General features: G+C 55.0%; 8 protein-coding genes across 8 annotated transcripts; 3 read left to right on the forward strand and 5 right to left on the reverse strand.

The window, feature by feature from the left end:
* Positions 1 to 209: 209 nt before the first annotated feature.
* On the forward strand, positions 210 to 1,880 carry A1O7_01856 (uncharacterized protein; the record flags this gene model as incomplete). The annotated part of the gene is made up of 3 exons (XM_007755892.1): positions 210 to 444; positions 494 to 557; positions 611 to 1,880. 3 exons carry the CDS (start codon positions 210 to 212, stop codon positions 1,878 to 1,880), a joined length of 1,569 nt encoding a protein of 522 aa, XP_007754082.1.
* A 1,048-nt stretch (positions 1,881 to 2,928) lies between these two features.
* Positions 2,929 to 3,261, forward strand: A1O7_01857 (uncharacterized protein; the record flags this gene model as incomplete). The annotated part of the gene is made up of 1 exon (XM_007755893.1): positions 2,929 to 3,261. One exon carries the CDS (start codon positions 2,929 to 2,931, stop codon positions 3,259 to 3,261), a length of 333 nt encoding a protein of 110 aa, XP_007754083.1.
* A 163-nt stretch (positions 3,262 to 3,424) lies between these two features.
* Positions 3,425 to 5,673, reverse strand: A1O7_01858 (uncharacterized protein; the record flags this gene model as incomplete). Its single annotated transcript, XM_007755894.1, has 5 exons — positions 3,425 to 3,941; positions 3,997 to 4,572; positions 4,627 to 5,012; positions 5,060 to 5,259; positions 5,313 to 5,673. The coding sequence occupies 5 exons, from the start codon at positions 5,671 to 5,673 to the stop codon at positions 3,425 to 3,427; spliced, it is 2,040 nt and encodes a 679-aa protein (XP_007754084.1).
* Positions 5,674 to 5,921: 248 nt separating this feature from the next.
* Positions 5,922 to 6,985, reverse strand: A1O7_01859 (2,3-dihydroxybenzoate decarboxylase; the record flags this gene model as incomplete). The annotated part of the gene is made up of 2 exons (XM_007755895.1): positions 5,922 to 6,636; positions 6,684 to 6,985. The coding sequence occupies 2 exons, from the start codon at positions 6,983 to 6,985 to the stop codon at positions 5,922 to 5,924; spliced, it is 1,017 nt and encodes a 338-aa protein (XP_007754085.1).
* Positions 6,986 to 7,675: 690 nt separating this feature from the next.
* Positions 7,676 to 9,116, forward strand: A1O7_01860 (salicylate hydroxylase; the record flags this gene model as incomplete). The annotated part of the gene is made up of 3 exons (XM_007755896.1): positions 7,676 to 7,730; positions 7,788 to 8,041; positions 8,094 to 9,116. The coding sequence occupies 3 exons, from the start codon at positions 7,676 to 7,678 to the stop codon at positions 9,114 to 9,116; spliced, it is 1,332 nt and encodes a 443-aa protein (XP_007754086.1).
* Positions 9,117 to 11,664: 2,548 nt separating this feature from the next.
* Positions 11,665 to 13,629, reverse strand: A1O7_01861 (uncharacterized protein; the record flags this gene model as incomplete). Its single annotated transcript, XM_007755897.1, has 2 exons — positions 11,665 to 12,826; positions 12,905 to 13,629. 2 exons carry the CDS (start codon positions 13,627 to 13,629, stop codon positions 11,665 to 11,667), a joined length of 1,887 nt encoding a protein of 628 aa, XP_007754087.1.
* A 1,174-nt stretch (positions 13,630 to 14,803) lies between these two features.
* Positions 14,804 to 16,309, reverse strand: A1O7_01862 (cytochrome P450, family 51 (sterol 14-demethylase); the record flags this gene model as incomplete). The annotated part of the gene is made up of 1 exon (XM_007755898.1): positions 14,804 to 16,309. The coding sequence occupies one exon, from the start codon at positions 16,307 to 16,309 to the stop codon at positions 14,804 to 14,806; it is 1,506 nt and encodes a 501-aa protein (XP_007754088.1).
* A 723-nt stretch (positions 16,310 to 17,032) lies between these two features.
* On the reverse strand, positions 17,033 to 19,696 carry A1O7_01863 (aminopeptidase; the record flags this gene model as incomplete). Its single annotated transcript, XM_007755899.1, has 1 exon — positions 17,033 to 19,696. The coding sequence occupies one exon, from the start codon at positions 19,694 to 19,696 to the stop codon at positions 17,033 to 17,035; it is 2,664 nt and encodes an 887-aa protein (XP_007754089.1).
* Between the last annotated feature and the right edge of the window lie 671 nt (positions 19,697 to 20,367).

Raw genomic sequence — 20,367 nt, forward strand, 5'->3', positions numbered from 1 at the left:
CGGAGGGATCAGGCCGGGGTCTATTTGCGGGCACCAAACAGACCCAAGGGAAGGTCGATTCAAGGAATCGTCGATAACACGGTGCTCCGTCTATTTAGAGAGACTCGGACGACGAGATGTCATTCCGTACTCGACCACTCTCCATCATCATCTCGGCCGAGTCAAGACCAAACCAAAAGCGCCTCAAGTTGACATACAACACCGTAACCATGGGCGACCCAGGTGAAATGACCAATCCCAAGCTGAAGACCAAGCTTTGGGAGTATGGAAGACGCAGAAGGACCGACGGGCCATACGCGGACAACTTGGAGGTCGACGCCCTCGTCGTGGGTGGCGGCTTCGGTGGCGTGTTCTGCTTTTGGTCTCTTCGCAATGCAGGCCTGAAGACTGTCATCTACGAGGCTGGCAATGACCTCGGTGGTACGTGGCGATGGAATTGTTATCGTAAGGGCCCGCTGTCAGCAGTAATTGACACAATCTAACCTCTGGACAGCTGGAGCAATGGTTGACTCGGAAGTTCCCGAGTACCAGTTGTCAATCCCAGAGACGTGGAAGACGTACGCTGTGACTTTGTGTTCCAATACGCTTGTCGGTGGCTGACCTGCTCCAGGTACAATTGGCCATCCAACTACCCAACTTACAGAGAACTCCGTGACTACTTTGATCACTGTGACAAAGTCCTCGACATCAAAAGCCACACTGCCTTTGAGAGCGTGGTTACCGGAGCCCAGTTCAACACGGAAGAAGGACGCTGGTACGTGAAGACGGCCGATGGCCGAACTGCAAAGGCCAAGTACCTCGTTGTCGCCGCGGGTTTCGCTGCTAAGCGGTACGTGCCCGATTGGCCGGGCATCGACAAGTTCACGGGTGTTGTCCATCACTCATCTTTCTGGCCGGATGAGGAAATCGACGTCAGGGGTAAGAAATGTGCGATCATCGGTACCGGAGCGTCTGGGGTTCAGGTCACTCAAGCTTGGGGTCCCATGGCAGGTGAGCTCAAGGTCTTTCAACGCACGCCAAACCTTACAGTGCCTATGCGCCTCCGTGCTTTGACAGCCGAGGAGCAATGGGCCGGCAAGAAGTGGTACCCGGAACTCTTTGATCTTCGAGAACGTTGCTTCGGCGGGTTTTTGTACTCATTCTCGGAGAAATCCACGTTCGAAGACTCGCCCGAAGAGCGTGAGAGGTTTTTCGAGAAGTTGTGGACCGACGGAGGCTTCCGTTATTGGCTTGGAAACTACAAGGACTACCTTATCGATCCCAAGGCAAACCGGGCTGTGTATGACTTCTGGCAGAAGAAGCAAAGCGCCCGGTTGAAAGACCAACGCAAGCGCGACATCCTCACCCCAGTCGAGCCTCCTCATCCCTGGGGAGTGAAGCGCCCTTGCCTCGAATATCGCTACCTCGAGCAGTTCAACCGCGATAACGTGGACGTCGTCAATATCAAGAACAACCCCATCGCCGGCTTTGATGAGACCGGCATTCAACTCCAGGATGGCACCCATTATGACTTCGACATTATCTGCATCGCCACCGGTTTCGACATCGTTACCGGCGGCATGACAGCAATGGGCCTCCGGAACATCAATGGGAAGACACTCGACGAGGAGTGGAAGACAGGCGCAGTGACATACCTAGGAACCACGGTGCCAGGCTATCCAAATATGTTTCACCTTTATGGCCCACAAGGCCCAACGTTGTTGAGCAATGGACCAACCAGTGTTGAGGTTCAGGGCAGATGGATCACTGATGCCATCAAGCAGATTGAGCGGCAAGGGCTCAAATACATCAACCCTACCGATTCTGCCAGCAAAGAGTGGAAGAGGAAGATCAATGAGCTCAGTGACAGAACCCTCTTCCCAACGACGAAAAGCACGTAAGTGGCTGTGACCCTCTCCACCCGCCCTGTCTCCTTTCCCCATTTCCGCCCCGCCCCGCTCCCCAGCCTCCCCCAACCCCCACCCACCCAACCCCCGCGGCGGGCGATTCTTTGCCGGAAATTGCTGATTTCAAAAGCTACAACGGGGGTTCCCGACCGGACAAGGTTTTCGAGCAGACTAACTATGCTGGCGGCCTGTATGATTATGGCCAGGACATCAGAAAAGCCCTGCCGAACTTTGACGGATTCCACACTGTCAAGGCGTGAAGAGCAGACGTGGCGGCTTCTCCATCAGTATGAGAGCAAGCGTGGGCGAATTTATCACCGGGGTAACGTCGCCTGGCCGTGGGACAGTGCACCAGTGTGCTGTTGTCGAGGAGGATGAGGGAAAGTGGGTATTGGTAGATTCAGCAGATGAACCGTCACGTGGCAGTCCTTCCTTCCTTCCCCGGCAGTTCGTTTGCTCTTTCCTCATCCCACTGTTGACAACCTGCAGTTGACCGCGCCATTGGTGACCACGTTGTTTCTTCCCGGCTCAAATATATTGATATTCTGAGTCTGAGGGGCATAGCAAGCGAACAGGGTAGAATGGCTGTTAATACACGGCCCACTCCATTTAGACGTAGAGTATCCTCTATCATCCATCACCCATTACTCCACAACCTTTTACGGTCCATTGCCTGATCGATCGATTCAATCCTACCATCTTGGCTCCCGTCGAGGCCCAGAATGTTCTCCTTCCTCCGCGGCGCGACACCACCGCGCACAACCAACGCATCCAACAACTCTGTCGTGTTCGAGGACGGGCACTCAAGCGTGGAATTCCACGCTCCGGGCTCGGAATACGCAATGAGGCACACCATCCCACCGACGACAGCCGACCACGGGCCCTCCATAGTGCAGCCGCCTTTCCACTTTCATCTCCGCCAGAGTGAGCATTTCCGCGTCGTCTCCGGCGAGGGTCTATCCTGGAAGGGCGTGGGCACGGAACCCTGCGCAGCACTCTCCTCCGCCCCCGGGAACAAGCGACGGCCAGCGGCCCACCCCGGATGTACCATAAATTCGAGAACGCGTCGAAGACACAATCGCTCGTCGTCGACGTGCAGCTCGATCCGGGGGACTACGAGGCGGAACAGCGTTTCTTTCGCAACTTCTTCGGCTATTTGGATGATTGTCGGAAGGCCAAGATGGAGCCGAGTCCGTTCCAGTTGTTCGTGTTTTTGCATGCGGCGGACACGCCCGTGGCATTGCCACTGCCGAATGAGTGGCTGGGGGTGATTGTCAGTTGGGTCTTTTTGACCGTCATGGCGTCCGTGGGGAGGTGGGTGCTGGGTTACCAGGCCAGCTACCCGGAGTATTATGACGAGCGTAAGACGAGGTGAACCGCCCAGGCTGTGTGCTGAACGTGTGGAAGAAGACGTATGGATCTCCAGCGGGTGTCAACCTATGGCCTCTGCGTGCTTGCCACCGCGCCCGCGGAAGCAGGGTGTGCGTTGCCATCAAGGCAGGAAAGTGAAGTGTTTTGTTCGTAATGTCCACCAGGGTTCAGGTAACTCCCCAAGCAGGATCGTTGTCGAATGAGAAGTTCTCCGAGATCTGCATCGCAAAGTTGTCCCATCCGAACATGCCAAAGTCAAATCCGCCTCTGTTCTCGAGTGGCCACTGGCTGAGCTCGGGCATCTGGAACTCAAAGTCGCCGGCTCCTTCATCTGTAGCAGATGCCTCTGGCATGCCGGGTCCTTGGCCCTTCGACGAGGGAGTTCCATGAGATAGAGTCGACTGAGACCTGGAAGCACTCGGCGTGATATCAAAGGTCAAAATCTGGTCGACGTATTTGTTCCGGGACGAGCGACTTCCGCGGGACAGGTGTTGGCGGCGTTGTTGAATTACGTCCGCGAACGCTGCCAGGATTTCATAGTAGTGCTCCGCTTGAGGGCTCTCGGCGGACAGGCTGCGGAGGACTTCGCGTGCGTTACTGAATGAGTCGTCCATGTCAAAGCGGGAGTCACCCTGCGCAAAGATGGAAAACCCTAATACTAGGCCGGCTGCAAATACCCATGCCCTTGAGGAAGTCAGTCCTTCCGGTTGCCGGCACAGTATGCGGACCAATCACTTACTTCAAGATGCACATCTGCTTGAGGAATATGCCTGACTGAAGTGCTTCATTGCACAGATTAGCCATCAATGTCGCCGTGTCGATGCATGCCTGCGCCAGTTCCGCGACCTCTGTTGCTGTCGTCACAGGACTGGCGCCGCCGGACATATGAGCCATCAGGTATGTTATCAAGAAAGGCCGCGTCACAAGCATCACGGCGAAATAGTAGGTGCATGAGACGTGAATGTTTCCGATGGTCCGCTCTCGCTCCTCAGCCGTCAATAGTTCATCTGCGGACCGACTGAAATGCCGCATGTCGGCCGGCAGAGTAGCGCTCCAGTCACGGAGACGCTTCAGGAATCCTTCAGCCGTGATCGGGCTTATCGAGCCCTCGGAATCTAGCATGGGTGTGATCTCGGCGATAATGGAACATACTTCGAAACTGGCTTGCAGGGCAGCGTCGCGATTTGTGGCGCTAGGCAGGCGCAGCCTGGCGATTGCTGTCTTGTCGGCCCTGATTGCCACTGTTGAGTATGGTCTCCCCAAGATGGAGCAATACATTACGTCCAGGACTCGGAGGCTTCTCAGTGCGCGAAGTCTAGCACGGTCAGCAAGCTGAAGTATTGCAGGGTCAGACCTGGCCGTCACTCACCGCACGTTCTGGTCTCCAACACTGAAATGGCGATATTGCTCAGTCACATGGAGGCCCAGAGCGGACGATGCCTGGCTGGCGATCCCAAGGTACATGAAGGCGGCGTTCCTTCGACAGGCTCCCAACATATAGAATGTCATGAGGAGGAAACAACGGACCATATCGATCGAGGGGTCTTCCAGTCCGTCTCCCAGCACGGCCTTCTGTGCCCGGGAAAACAGCGTCGAGGCATAACGGTGATCGAGCGCATCTGACGCTCGACATTGCGCACCAATAGACACCATGAGATCGAGGGCCGCTCTGGCGTACTTGTGTTCAGTCTCGCTAGAAGCGTGCTTCATGGCCTCCACCTCCTCTCTAGAGAACAGATCAATGATACCATTCGTCTGGCAGCGTCAGCTGATAGTCAGACGGATGGGGATAGAGATCGTACAGCGGCAAAGTAGACCTCTATCAAGGCTGCCTTCTGGTGGACGTCTTCTACAAACTGCGTGACAGCGTCCTTGACGTTGACAGCCTCCAGCATCAGATTGCGACGAGTGTTTTCTGTGAACAATGAAGGCCCCATTTGCTGCTTGATGGTGTGCCGAAGAAATTGGAGGAATGTTAGAGAGGCGAACTCCCCAATATAGACTAGATACCCTGTTCAGATCCGAGAGGCTTTGTGTAGAAGGCCTGTCTCCTACCTCTCTCTCCTTTCGAGTTCAAGAGCATCCGGCCCCGTGATGGGCGTGCCTCTTTCAGAGGCATGGCAACATCTCCAGAAGTCCCCTCGGATGGTTTTCCGGGGACGAACTGCAGATCCTCCGGAGGGATAGAGACAGATTCATCCTGGCAAGTACTGGAGTCTGCAGGTTCTGGCTGGGAAAGCTTCCGAGTGTGTCTGATAGAGCTGGAGTCGACATAATGGCAGAACGACGTGGCCCTCCGCCTGATGCAGTTGGAACATGGCTGTTGAGCATCACACCGCTTCTTGGAAGCCTTGCACGGCAGACACGCCTTGACGGCTCGTTGACGGTCTTCGAGTCGGACCTTGGGACGAGGCATTCTTCATGTTTGGGCTACGGAGGCACATCACAGCACCAACAATGACCGGATGATGTTGATGACTGCGGAGAACAAGAGTCATATCTGCGGAGGATGTGATTAGGCTTAAGGCCGATAAGCTCCCGCACGCTGCAGGACCCTTAGGCTACGCTATCGTCTTAATAAGCCGTGCAACTTCGGCGGGTCTAACGCCCCCTTGGCACCCCAGACGCTTACGGCGCTCTGCCCAGGCGCGCCCAGGCTATTCTCTAGGCGTCGCAGTCCTTGAACTTCTCTAGCTTGAACAATCTCCTCGCATTCTCTTTTCCCATTTTTCTCCTGTCGACCTCGTTGATCTCTGCATTGTCATACCACTCGCACGCGTCTGCGAAGCTCTCAAAGGGATAGTCGATCGAGAACAGGATCCGATCAGCACTAACTTCGGTCATGCAGAAGTGAAGCGTGGGCGTCGAAAAGTGCCCGCTCATGGTGATCCAGATGTTCTGCGCGAAATACTCACGGATGGTCTTCTTGCACGTCTCCTTCAGCCCCAGCGGCTTCTTGATGTCCTCGAACCAGTGGTTGATGCGCCACAGGTCGAACGGTATGTGCTCTCCCAGGTGGCCGATGATGACTTGGAGCTTGGGATGCCGGTCGAACACGCCGTTCGTCACCATCCCGAGCAGATGCAGACTGACGCCCTGGGCGAAGCTCAACGGGGGCCCGATCAGCCACTTTCTCGCCGCCCATAGCTTTTCGTACATCGCTCCGGTCGGGTTGCGCGGGTGCAAATAGAAGGGGACATCGAGCTCAGTCACCGTCGCCCAGAACACGTCCCACTCCGCCGAGTCATAGAAGATCATGTCCTCTCCGTCGGCACCTGCACGCTGTGTGTCGTTGACCAGCGCCCCAAGGAAGCCATACTGTGTTACACAACGCCGAAGCTCCGCTGCTGCTTGCTCCGGGTCATGCATTGAAAGCGTCCTAGAGAATGTCAGTCTTGGTTTCATCGCGACCACTGCCAACCATACGCAAAAGCCCCAAACCTATCCGGGTGTTCCTTGACGGCCGGGGCAATGTAGTCGTTGATTTCGGTTGCCAAAGCCTCTGCTTCCTTTCTGTCGAAGATGTCTTGCACGCCCGGCGCAGTGTACGACAAGATCTGATACCCTACCCCATGCTTGTCCATATACTGAAGTCTGATGTCGGCAATGTCACCCATTTCCCGAGCGTGCTTGTCTGGGTCTGTGGCGAACATTGACGCCCACCATCGCTGCTTTTCTGCGAACCGTGGCAGGTTGAATGCTTCCTCGAGCGCGATTTTACCGAGCATAGTGACGGACTAGGCGACGCTGAACAAACCGCGGCACCCTCTGCAAGAATAACAACGCTTCTCTCGACCAGAGAAACGAGGGACACCCCTCGTCCCTATTTCTATCCGTCGCAAGCAGCCTCTCCGATACGGCCCTCCAGCAAAAGCCCCGGCATCTTTCCGTCTCCCCACTTGCACTCCGCACATTGGCCTGGCGTGGGGAGTCACGGGAGTACGGAGTATATCCTGTAGAAAGCATGATGGCTTTGATTCGTACGAGTGCGCGGGCCGCCTCAACGTGTCGGGTAATGCTCGACTTCGTGGTGTCAGCTTATCATTGGTCTTTCCGGGCCTCGTCGTCAACCTCTGAGTGTGTGACGATGCCATACCTGGCAATTCGACAGCTTTAGGAGGGATGGAGCGGAAAGCGTCGGCTACGCTCCTGAGACGTCCTCTTGGCTTGTAATTGTGGAGGTGTTGCGCGGCGGGTGCCAGCGGCCATTGAACCAGGCGTTCTAGGCAATTCCTACCCTTATCTGAGATCCTATCTCAAATCCGAGGAAGGATAAATATTCCCGGACAGGAGATGGACCAATATCACTATAAAGTAAGTGCCCTGAATCGAACCACCTTCGTTCGACCATACGTGTGAAGGCAGGCCATCGAATCAGCTTGAGCCACGACTCTCCTGCGACGGACCCCATTCCCAGCATGGTTTTTGAAGGCTGGAGGTCCCTCGAGGTCGCCGTCATTGGGGGCGGTATTGGTAAGACCACCATTCAGACACTCGACATTGCGGGCACAGCATCCTAACATGCCCTAGGTGGCCTCGCGGCAGCGACATCTCTTCGCCGAGCAGGCCATCAAGTGACCATATACGAACAAGCACACTATGCCGGAGAGGTCGGCGCCTCGATAAGCTGTGCCGCCAACGGCACACGGTGGCTCGAGGAATGGAACGTCAACATCTCGCTGGGCAAGACTGTGGTCCTGCAGAAACTGATCCGCCATGACTGGAAGACGGGCGATGTGGTAGCCGAGTACGACCTGTCGGACTACAAGGATCAATGGGGATGGGTGAGAGTACCCTAGGCTAGGATCGCTACCTGGCTAATCTGGCCGATTTCAGGTCTACAACATGTTCCACCGCGTCAACATGCACGAAATGCTGATGGACGCCGCCATCGGCCAAGGCGAAGGACCTCCCGCACGACTTCGCCTCGACCACAAATGCCGGTCCATCGACCACGAACACGGAATCATCACCTTTGACAACGGCGTCACAGCCCATCACGACATGATCGTTGGCGCTGACGGCATTGGCAGCACGGTCCGCCGCACGCTGGGCATCATCCCCACGCGCAAGCAGTCCACCTCGACGTGCTACCACTGCGTCATCGACTCGGCAGAAGTCAAGCGTCTGGGCTTGCTCGACCTGACGCCCAACTGCGCCATCGAGTTCTGGGGCGGCGTCGGCATCGAGAAGATCGTCTACTCGCCCTGCCGCGCCGGCGAGATCAACTCGTTCTACTGCTTCTTCCCGACCGAAAAGTCTGACCACGCGGCCGAAGGGTGGAACCGCAAGGCTAGCAACGACGAACTGCTCGCCCCGTTTCCTGACCTGGATCCTCGACTGGTAGCCTTGTTCAAGCACGCCCGAGATATCGGCCCCTGGCGATTATTCGTTCACGAGCCGTACACGCACTGGACCGCTGGCCGGACGTGTCTGCTCGGCGATGCCGCGCACCCGATGCTGCCCGACCAAAGCCAGGGCGCGTGTCAGGCTATCGAGGACGCCGCGGCGCTTGGCCTGATCTTCAGCCGCCAGTACACCTACACGGCCGACGTGGCGGCGGGATTGCGCCTGTATGAGCAGATCCGCAAGCCTCGGGCGACAAAGGTCCAGGCCGCGAGTGCGCGGGCGAGAGAGAACATCAATGAGAGGATCGGCTTCTCGAGCCAGGGGATCGGATACAAGGCCGCGGTGGCGTCTGGCAAGCTCACGATTGACGAGATGAACCTGTACGATATGCAGCGGCATGTGGCGAGTGAGGCGGCGCCTGAGAGGAGGATCGAAGGCGACGGCAGGGCAACCTATGTGCTGTCAGTCCCGGCCGCGTCCAGCATGCCGGAAATCGCGGCCAGGATGTGAGACGCGGCGGGATTGACGGTATTTTGCTTCCACGGACAAGAGAAATATGCTGGTCCAGCAGCCGGCGTAACTGCGGAGTGAGGTTTGAGGTTGCTGTAGAATAACACGTCCGTAGCCCCAGGGTTTTTCCCGTCATCTTTCGTATCGCTGCAGCTCGTTCTGCACAGAGTTAGTGATAACAACAATTTGGCGACACCATCTTCCCCGCCGATCCTGCGTCATCCCCCGTCTTGATACGGAGACATAGCGTGGTGAGGTGAGATGAGGCCGCCCAATTCTTCGGAGTCCCTGAAATACTGTGGTACCCCCACAATCCAAGCCTGTTTTCTGTGATGTCGTCCATTCCCTTTCCCCTGTCGTTCGTTTGACGCCGCTCCTTCTGCCACACACGGCCGAACCAGCACCCACGCTTGCATCCCGCACGAGCAAGGCAAGCGGGTACCGTGTACCTCCTTGACACTTTCAGCCCAGTGTGTAACCTATACCTCCTTGACACTTTCAGCCCAGTGTGTAACCTATACCTCCTTGACAACTCCCAAGCGAGCGTGTACCGTGTACCTCAGCTTTCAGGTCCGTCGGCAGCCTGAGGTTCCTAGACGTAGAGACGTCATCGAGTGAAGCGATTCTGCATTACTGTATTGATTTGCTAGCCTTAATTCTCTCTTCGCGACAACCTCACAACCGAGGATGGCGGAGGCAGATGTGGACGATTGGTCTGTCAGTTGGGTGGTCGTACATAGCACGCCTGCACGCCTGAAGATTGATCGATGTCGACGTGCCACTGTACAGAGCATTGCGTATGTCGGTGTGATGTTCGTGAACATTCATCTGTAGCATTTGGCTGAATAGATCCTAGGAGGCTTGCTTTCAGGTCATAAGTGTGATACGGCATAAGCATGTGGATGTGCTTGTGCCAGCGTGAGTTTCGTGCCTCCGGTGATGGTCTCCACCGACCATGACATCCTGGCCAAGCTTGCTGAAGCTGAGAGGAACCTCGCTTGTAATGCTAGCCGTGTTGTGCGTTGCTTGGACAAGGCGACTCGTCCACACGACGCCCTCCCAGCTAGTTGGTGTTCTGGAACATGAGGACCGATGACATGCGTACGTCCGCATCATTGATACTCCTGTCAGCGGACCATGGTGATAGGGCAGATCTGTCGCATCTGCGGACGCTGTGTGTCTTGATCAGCGCGGGTCCTGTCCGACTCGCTCGACATGTGAGCAAACCAACAATCTGGACAGTCTAATCACCGCGGTGGCACTTTCAGCCGTGAACCCGACCATGCTTGCTGGCTTGCATTGCACTTCATTTCTTCTTCATGTCCGGAACCAGGACGAACCGCGCGTACATGCCCGCCACGAAGGAGACGACGCCAGAGCACCAGATCGAGAAGCAGATTAACATTGCGATGAGGTGAAACAAGGCTTCCAAAGCGAAGAAATCGAGTCGCTCCGCCGTGGATACGGTGGTACTGTAGCAGAGTCCAGAGGCGAAACCGAGAGTCCAGGGTTTGAAGAATGGAGATGTTATATACGGCCACCAACCATGTACGGTGTAGTTAGGGAGAAATGGGATGCGTTGGGTATGCCGCACGGATGGTTCTTTTGTACTCATGACAACCCCTTTCCTGCTTACCTACATATCCACCCCGCGAGGAAGGCATCGAGCTGGAGTGCTGACCCCATCCTAAGCCGGGAGACGGGCCCAAGGTAGTACGTGGATCCGGTCGTCCATCACGGTCGGCCTCGGCCTCCCAGAGTCACCTTGTGGCTTCCATGTTCTAGCCAGTAGCGAAGGAAAGCCTTCAGGAGGGGAAAGGAAAGCCATAAAGGTCATGCATGCATCGCTGTGGATGCAGCACAATCGAGCATCCTCAGCACCCAAGCGTCCCTCCAGCTTCGCAGATTCGGGGAGACGGCAAGGCCGTTGCACTCTTTGATGGGGATAGGGAGATTGCCGTGCGAGATATGCATCTTGTTCCGGATGTTGTGCCCTTCCGTGCTTCCGAGGGGGCAGCGAGGAAGAGCTTGTGCGTTTGGTATGTAGACTGTGGAGTCCATCATCTCCGTGAGTCGTGCGCGACGTAAGGCGTGGCGAGTCGAAACCACCGAAATGCTTGGAGGACCGAAGGATGGTCAGCACCTGCCATTAACCGAGCAGCGATTGTAGAATGGGAAACGAAGAATCCGAGGTTGATGACTTATAGCAGGACAAGGAGCAGTGCTATCGCTCACATTAAGACTGGGTACTAATATTGGACGTAAGCAAAGGGCATGCCTATTTCTATGGTGAGCCGCTTGGTGTATTAGTCTACGTTTTGTCTATTACTCTCTTTGCTCGTTCGTGGCGTGGTGCTTCTCACATCAAGCTAGCATGTTGTTGTGAAAGGTCATGATATCCATCGTTATGCAGTCCATGGCCTTCACCACGTCTCGTGTGTTTCCAACCCGTCCCATATGTACAAGGCGAAGAGGAGAAAATGTCAACAAACCGCCATGCAATATGCGCCACGCAATATGCAGAAGGAGACAAAGGCATGCTCACACGCTATGCAGCTACAGCCCCGGGTTTCATCCCCTTGACACTCTTCCACTCGACGAAAACCGCGCCGAGAACGGACAGACAAGCCATCGCAACGGAGATGTACCACGTCTCCGTGAGCGCAGTATTGTACGCCGTCTGCACACCGGCCAACAATCGCGCGGGAACCTGGTCCTTCAAGGACGTCGCTCCAACGTGCAAGATGATCTGCGGGTTGATGCCGGGTGCTTGCTTGGGGATCTCGGTTATCAGACGGTTGTTGAAGATGTTCTGTGCGACCGACACGAATAGGGCGCCGCCGAATGTTTGCATGAACATCACGAGCGCTGTGCCCGTTGGTACGTCCTTCAACGGAAGAACGGCTTGAACAGTGATCAAGGCTTGTTGCATGCCGAGTCCAACGCCGAAGCCGTAAATGACTTGGTAGCCGATCCATTTCTCGTGTCCAGTGTTGGTTTCGAAGGTGGTGAGCAGGCCGGCGCCGATGGCGGAGAGGAGCACGCTGCCGTAGTAGAAGGGAGTGTAGTACCCGACAGCTGTTGTCCCGACGCCTGTCAGGATATTTGCAACCACGAGCGCCAACACCATGGGCAGACACATGATCCCGGACTTGAAGGCTGAAGCACCTTTGATCGCTTGGAACCAGATTGGCACCCAGTAAATGAGGACGAAGAAGGCACCACCCAGTGTGAACGCAAACCACGAGGCAGCCGCGACGCTGCGCTGCGAGATGATGTTAAACGGAATGGTGCCGAATTCCTTCATAAAGTACTGCCAGATGACGAAAACAACAGTGAGGATTCCGAAGAGCGTGAGGCACAGAATGATCCGCCAGTTCGACCACGCGTAAGTTGAGCCGCCCCATTGCAAGGCCAGCAAGCACACAATGATATCCACAATGAAAAGGGCGGTGCCGCCAAGGTCGAGTTGATGGACGCGTTCACGAATGGGTACTTTTGCTTCAGCTTTACGCGGAGGCGACTGGAAGAAGAAGACGATAACCACCAGTGTCACAGCGCCCAGTGGGAGGTTGATGTAGAAGCACCAACGCCATCCCGGACCGTCGGTAAAGGCGCCACCGAGGAGTGGGCCTGCTATGGAAGCAATCCCATACATGGCGCCAATGATGCCAGTGTAAATGGGTCGCTTGATCAGGGGCACGGTATACCTGCATCACCTTCCAGTCAGCATGTTAATAGCAGGTGGAAGCTGAGCAACAGGAGTGGGTGGTTGAGAGCGAACTTACGCGATGATAATCAAGGCACCGGAGAAGATACCTGCTGAGCCAATGCCCGCTATCGCTCTTCCAACGATCAGCGCTTCGGATGTTGGCGCACCACCACAAACTGCCGAGCCAACTTCAAAAATGACAATAGAAACCAGGTAGACCGTCTTGATCGGGTAGAAGGTGTACAGCTTTCCAAAGAACAATTGCAGAGCGCAGGTCGTAAGCAAATACGCCGAGCCATACCAGCCCACGTCCCCCAACGACTTGAAATGGTCTGTTATCTTCGGGATCGCCGTTGCAATGATAGTGTTGTCCAATGCGACCAGGAATACCGACAGGCAGAGGGCGAGGGTGATGAGGGCCAACTTCAACCCTCCGGGATAGACGATGGCATCGTCGTCTTCGACGCCGGGGGCAGAGATCACGCTCGTATGCGACTTTGTCCTCTGGATCGGGACGCGTTCTCCAGCATTTTCTTTTGTCTCTGGTGTATCCATTCGTGCTCCATCTGAGGGAACGGTGATGTCGCTCTCACTGGTCGCGATGCTCTTGTTCACTTCCTTGGCCTCCTTCTCGTCCAGCACACCTCTTTCTACCTCCTGGGTCTTATCCAGTGATTCTGTATCTGACACATTTTGACTCGGAACCGCTGTGGTGGTTTCAGATTTGGCAGCGCCGTCACCAGTTGGGACATCCAGGCTCTCCGTGGCAGGGGCGCCCTTCTTTTTGCTGAACAGTCCCATCGGTGGGCTCTATCAACCGACAGCCCGGCAAGGCTTAGGTCATCTGCAGACCGGAAGGATTCAGGCGGCCTAACACTGTGCGTGGTGTCCGTGTGGAGCTCTGAGCGTGCACAGGCCGCGCCCGCTGACACAGTGCAAGGGTATCAAGTCCGGAAGGATGCGATGTCTTGCAGCTGAAGGTGCTTACTCTCGTTCGCGATCTGGTCTTTGTGTAGGGTCGAGAACCCTATGCTCAAAATAAGGGTTCTGAACGTGTGGATTGAACGAACGGATGATGGTGATGTCTGGTGGTGTACAGTATGGTATTGACGGTTATTCTGCCGGACCTGAGAATTCAAAGCAGCCACAAGGCCCACGAGCAAAGAATGAAATAAACCTGAACCAGCAAAGGGCAGGGAGAAACTCTATCACGAAGCGCATTTATGCGGGATGGAAAAGGAAAAGGGATACATAGAATCAATAATATCATGAGACGGAGACCCCGTCTCCCACGGCCTGTGCTTGCAAGACTTCCAGGTCTGCAAACAAAGGGAAACCCACGATTGCCCGTTGACCTACGATTTCGATCCCGAGTCTGGAATGAATCCTAGGCTTAGCAAGGCTTAGAGGCCCTCGATCGTCCAATGGGACCGCCTAATTCACAATTTAAGCGATGGCATGTGGCAACGGCCATGCCAAGTCAAGGCTCCATTCGGACTCTTGATCTTCCAGCATCCGAGTAGCGACTCGTTGTGCGCGCTTGACCTGCGATGCGAGTACGAGATGCTCCCAGGCATCATTATTCCATGCTCGTTCAGAGACGGGCACCTGCTAAAGGTACTGTCTCGTTACGCCGTCCATCTCATCCCTCTGTGAAGGGACAAGGTTGTCCATTATACGTAACACATAGATTATGTGGCCGTCCAGGTGAATCGGTGGATATCATTCTCTCTGCAATATAGCCGGGTCCGGTGTGTTCACAGACCGAGTGGAGTAGCCCGGAACATCAAACTGACCGGACTCCGATCAGGCCGGCAGGCCACTATCATTAGCACTCTCCGGAGTACTCGTACTGTGTACATAGTCCGCAGTATTCTATCCCCTCGACCGCCTTGACGCCTAATCACGAAAAGTTCCTCAGCTGGGGTGCTTTGCTGATATTCTGTATGTACAATCCACCACTTGCTGCCGTGCCCTAGTTCTTCTCCTTCACGCTTTTTCTCTTCTCAAACTCCACGACCGCTGGCGCCATCGGCCTGCTGAATAGACTCGAATAATCTGTGGGCACCAATTGCTTGCCCTCAATCTGTCTAAACTTGACGTGCCGGACCATAGTCGCAAGAACTGTCCCCAGCTGGACATAGGCAAATTGCTCACCAATGCACCGATGTCTTCCAGCCCCAAAGGGTAAATATGGCGAAGAGGCACCTTTGCTGATCATACCGTAGCCATAATCCTCAAACTCTTCTTGGTCGGTGCCGAGGCGGGTGTATGCCAAGGGATGGCCTTCGTCCCAGCGATGGGGTTCCCATTTCATGGGCTCAGGGAAGAATTCGGGCTCTCGCGATGTCACGCCCGGCGCAGACATGAGTGTATGAGTGGTGGGGATCTGATACGTGTTGGTAGCCTCCGGGGTATTCGCAACGATCGTCAAAGGTGACTTCACTTTCCGCAGGATGCTGTGAATGGGGGCGTGGATCCTCAGCGTCTCCTTGACTACTTTTGCGTTCAAGGTGAGCTTTTGGAGGTTGTCATATGTCAGGGGCGGCAGGTCCTCGCCCAGCACCCGTTTCTGCTCGTCCAACAGCTCCTCTTGGATGTCCGGTCTCGTGGCCAATCTCAGTAGGATCCAGCTGGACGTCGACGAAGAGGAGTGCTGTCCCGCCATCAACAGGGCAATCATCATGTGCGCAACTTCCTTATCAGGGACCGGCGTGCCATCCTTGTAAACGCAGGCCATCAAGTTCCAGATCATGTCTTCTTCGCCCTTGTCCCTCTTGCCACCAGCAGCCCGTCGGGCCTTGATAATTTCCATATACGTATCGGCCATCTTCTTCTGCGCGATATCCCGTTTGCGGTTATGGGGCAGAGGAAACCACGAAAGCATGAAGTTGATGGGTGAAAATCCCATGTCCAAGTCGTGGTACAAATCGGCAAAGGTCGAGTCGAATTTGGCGCGTACTTCAGGTCCCTGAAGCGATCGTGATGCGGTATAAATGGTCAGTTCCGCCATGGCAGGGACAATGTCGATCGTCCCAGAATCCCCGTGAAAAGGCTTGCCCTTGGCCACGAACGACTGTGTCTCGCTCGAAATCAAGTCGACGTAGGATTGGAAGGCCTCCATCGTCAATCCGAATTTGACAAACTTCTTCTGCTCCATCAGTTTGGCGTTGGGGCAGTCGTACACCACGCCCTCCCCAAACACGGGCGTGGTCAGCCCGGTGTAGATCTCCTCAGCATTTACGTCCTTCAATTTGCCGTTCAAGATAAACTCATTCCCCTTGGTACCCAAACACACCGTAACTCTTCGACCGAGCAGGATAAAAGTGAAGACGTCGCCGTACTTCTCCTTGCATGCAAAGAAGAAGTCAAAGGGATCCATGCCGTACCAGATCCTAAGAGGGAAGTTAGCACGCCACTTCAGGTTCTTGCCGAGCATCGATGCACTTGCGTGTTTCCAAGCACTGGAAACCAACTCCATACTTCTGGCGGCGCGGTCTTATCCCGGAACACCAGCTGCCTCGTGACATTCCATGCTACCGATACAGCGACGAAAGCCAAGAGACCGAGGAGAACGAGCTGGTAGGTTGGGAGGGTCGCACGGAGGTAGTCGAGGGGCTCTGTCAGGGTGGTGAGGAGACCCATTGTCGATGTGTCCGCAGGTGTTGGGTTGGCGAGATACAGTTACAGTAGGACGGTACAACGACTTGAAGGAATTCGCGATTCAAAAGAGCGAAAGCACGCCTGTGGCCTGGCAAACAATGCGTCGTGGAGCGTGATCGAAGGACTGACTGCGCCGTGTACACAGTAGAGGCGATTTCCCGGAAAATAAAATTCCAATGACGGTCGTCAGGTACCAAATGCCTGTGATTGGCCGACGCTGCGTCTCGCATGCAGATCTCTGGGCGCGGCGGGTTTCATCCGAGTCGAGCCACCGGCACCAACGGCACCTCCATCATCCCCCAACACGGACGGAGTGCCCCAGCCTCGGCACCGTCTCACGCCACTCGTTGGAACAATGCTACTGCGCGCAGCTACCTGTGCCTCGTAGACAGCTCCCTTTCGGCTGGTGGAGATGCCGATGTCTTTCCTTCTATGGTGGTATTCTAGTAATACAGCTTGCATCTAGACGCCCCCTTTCAGGCCCCGGGGACTTTGTCTATGCCATGCGATCCCGGGCGTACCATCAGCCCATATCAGCAGCTCACAGCTTCCCACTGACTTCTTTCAAATACCCGTTGCTCCTCAGCCATCCTTGCACATCCTCTCCGTCTCTCTTCAGCCAGTTAGCCTTCGCCCGAATGGAGTCCATACTTTGCTGCAAGCTGCGGTCGAAGCCTTTCTTGTCCTTGCCGTCGAAGAACTTCTCGACCTTGGCCAGTTGGTCCTCCGATGTAAAGCCCGCAGCGCAGATGCTGACCACGCTGCTGAGCATGGTCATGCTGGGTGGAAGCTTCTCAACGAGCTCGTCCCAGTTGGCGCACATCCACTCCCATCTTCTCTCGATACCTTCGGATGTGGTGCCCAGGCCACCAATAGGCATGTAGATATCCTGCATCTTGACTTGTCCGCTGAGCGCCAAGTCCAAAGTCTTCTTGATCAGCTCAGGATCCTTCGCCCGGCCCAGACTTCGCAGGCAAGTGTTCTTCTCATCCGAGGTTGGCGCGGAATGGTATCGGGCGAGCAGGGCATCCCACTCCTTCTCGCCGCCATCTCTAAGTGCCATGGCAAACACCGATGACCTCAGATTAGGATGGACAGCAGCATAGTCGCCCTGCAGGAATTTCCCAAACATCTCCTTGGCCGCCGTTTGAATCTTTCCATCGCCTGCAAGGCCCGCGGAGCCAAACATCATGCTCTTGAACTGACTCAAGATATGATCCTCGTTCTCCGAGAATTCCCAACCAAGCTCGTGTGCCTTCGCTGAGGTCAGGTTTAACTGGAAAGCCTTTAAGGCGTCCTTGACCTTCTCATCCTGGAAGATCCACGTGTTACGCACCGCGTTGATTCGGGTGAGGATCTCATTCCACACCACGAACTGTGTCTCCGTATTGAACGACTGCAGAAGACTGAGAATGCCCGACGTCTTGCCGTAACCACTGGCCGCGAGGGCACCGGCATCAGCAATCATCCCAGCTCGATCTTCAACAGAGAGCAGGCCCTCTTGGGCGGCTTCCCCAAGCTTCGTCAACCTCTCGGGTGTGTAGCTAGTCCTGTAAAAGGCCGAGTGATCGGCATTCAGCTTGTAGAAATCCAACCCTCCCTTGATCTTGAACGTCTGTTTTCGTTTGGTGAGCATCAAAGTCTCATCGACTTCATCCTTGGTCCGGAGCCCAAGCATCACCGGATAGAGGACCTTGTCCTCTTCGGGCTTCACATCGCCCGTTCGCAAGAATCGATTCTGCTCGATGGTAATACTGGAGTCCTTCTCGTTCTCGGTCACTGTGATCACCGGATAGCCAATGTTCTTAGTCCAGATGTCCATCACATGTGCCACGTCTTTTCCGCTCGCATCCCCTAAAGCATCCCACAGATCACTTGTCTGCGTGTTGCCCCAGGCATGCTTCTTGATGTACCTCCTCACACCTTCAATAAAGGTGTCCTCGCCGAGGTACTTGGAAATCATTCTGAGGACGGATGAGCCCTTCGAGTACGAGATGGCATCGAAAATCTGGTTGATATCCTCGGCCCGGTGCACAGGCACTTCGATGGGATGCGAACTGCGCAGGCCATCCAATCCCAGGGCTCCTTGTAAGGTATCAATTACGAAGGTTTCCCACACCCTCCATTCAGGATAGAACTCGTTGCAACTGTACCAGCTCATCCAGGTTGCAAATCCCTCATTGAGCCACAGCCCGTCCCAAAAGTCCATCGTCACCAGATTTCCGAACCACTGATGGGCCAATTCGTGCTGAACAACTTCGGCGACCCGTTCTTTCGTTGCAGCCCCAGCAGACTTCTGGTCGAAGAGGAGGTCTACCACACGGTAAGTTACCAGACCCCAGTTCTCCATCGCTCCGGCAGCAAAGTCAGGGATAGCAACCATATCCATCTTTGGCAAAGGGTATGGTGCCTGGAATGCTTTTTCATAGAATGCTAGGGTCTTAGCAGCGACTTCGAGCGCGAACTGCCCGTCGGATTCATTCTGGTCCGGTGTCATCCACACCTTGATGGGTAATCTGAACTTGTCTGTCGAGATTGACTTGAGCTCTCCAACAATGAAAGCCAAGAGGTAGGTCGACATGCGCGGTGACCGGTTGAATTTCACAGCCTTCCTCTTTCCACCTGTGACTTCTGAATCCACTGTACTTGTTGACGCAACATCCATATTCGAGAGGCAGGTCATTTCGGTGTCGGCAATCAGCGTGACGGTAAACTCTGCTTTCAGCGCAGGTTCATCGAAACAGGGAACCGCTCTCCTTGCATCGGTAGCCTCAAACTGTGTAACAGCAAGGTACTTTCCGTCCTTTCTCTTTGACCGGTAAAATCCAGCCATTTTGTCGTTCAATTGACCAGTGTATGTATGCTTTAGCTGAACCTGTTGGTCCTTGGAGAGCTTCTTGCCTTCCCCAAGCTCAATGGTGGTTGTCTGAGTATCTGCATCATAAGAGAGCGTCGGCGAGGACGTGACCAAGGCACCATCAGCATGAACGGCTGTAGAGTGAATGTCGAGCTCTAGAGTATTCAACGAGATCGATGCAGAATCCTCTGCAACATCTAGGTCAATGACAACCACTCCCTTGAAGACGAACTTGTCGAAATCAACCTCAAGGGTCACATCGTAGTGCTTTGGAACGACATTTGCTGGCAGGATGATTCGGCCTTGGGTATTGACGGTCCCTGGCGAGTCTGACATGAATCGGCACATGGTGGTAGAATGGAATGTTCTGAATGGTGACAGTCTTGAGTAGAAAGCAGGAGTCGATGGCCGCAAGGATCTTGTAGCTGGGTCTCCTGCAAGTCTAGAAGGAGTAGAGGAAGGCAAAGAAGAGAGCTGTCTGCACTGGCGGTATGCTGAAGCAGTCTTGACGTAGAAAGAGGGTCGGCTTTCGAAGGATCGACGCAGGATTTGAGCCCGTGAGTTTATGGTTCGTGTTTGGACAGCAAGCCTGGAAAGAGACCGTATGGCTGGCTGCATCTATGTCTGCCCGGCTGATCCCAAGCAAACACGATGGTCAGCTTGTTGAAGGAACGGACGGATTGCTGTGAAACTTAGACCAGGTCTCGTGCATTCGCCCTCCGCAAAGCCACGGGTCTGGCACCCAGGCAGAGGTCTGCCGCGTGCAAGAGGCTAGCCCTGCATGGATTGTGGGGACGCCAGATCCGGCAACTGCGGCGAGTCCGTGTTCAAAAGTCCTGGTCGTGCCAGATGAGGTTTGATACTCACTGTCGGCCTCCGTACTTCTGTCTTTTGCAAATGGACAGAGCGCCCAGCCTGCACACGAGTTACTGTAGATCATGCGACCCGATGACCTTCCCGAGCTCGACTTTCCACTTCAAGCAGCAACTCGGCGAGGCCCCGGTCCGCTGCCATAAGAT

The sequence above is a fragment of the Cladophialophora yegresii genome, assembly GCF_000585515.1.
Source record: "Cladophialophora yegresii CBS 114405 chromosome Unknown aczIN-supercont1.1, whole genome shotgun sequence".
In the NCBI taxonomy this organism is placed as follows: domain Eukaryota; kingdom Fungi; phylum Ascomycota; class Eurotiomycetes; order Chaetothyriales; family Herpotrichiellaceae; genus Cladophialophora; species Cladophialophora yegresii.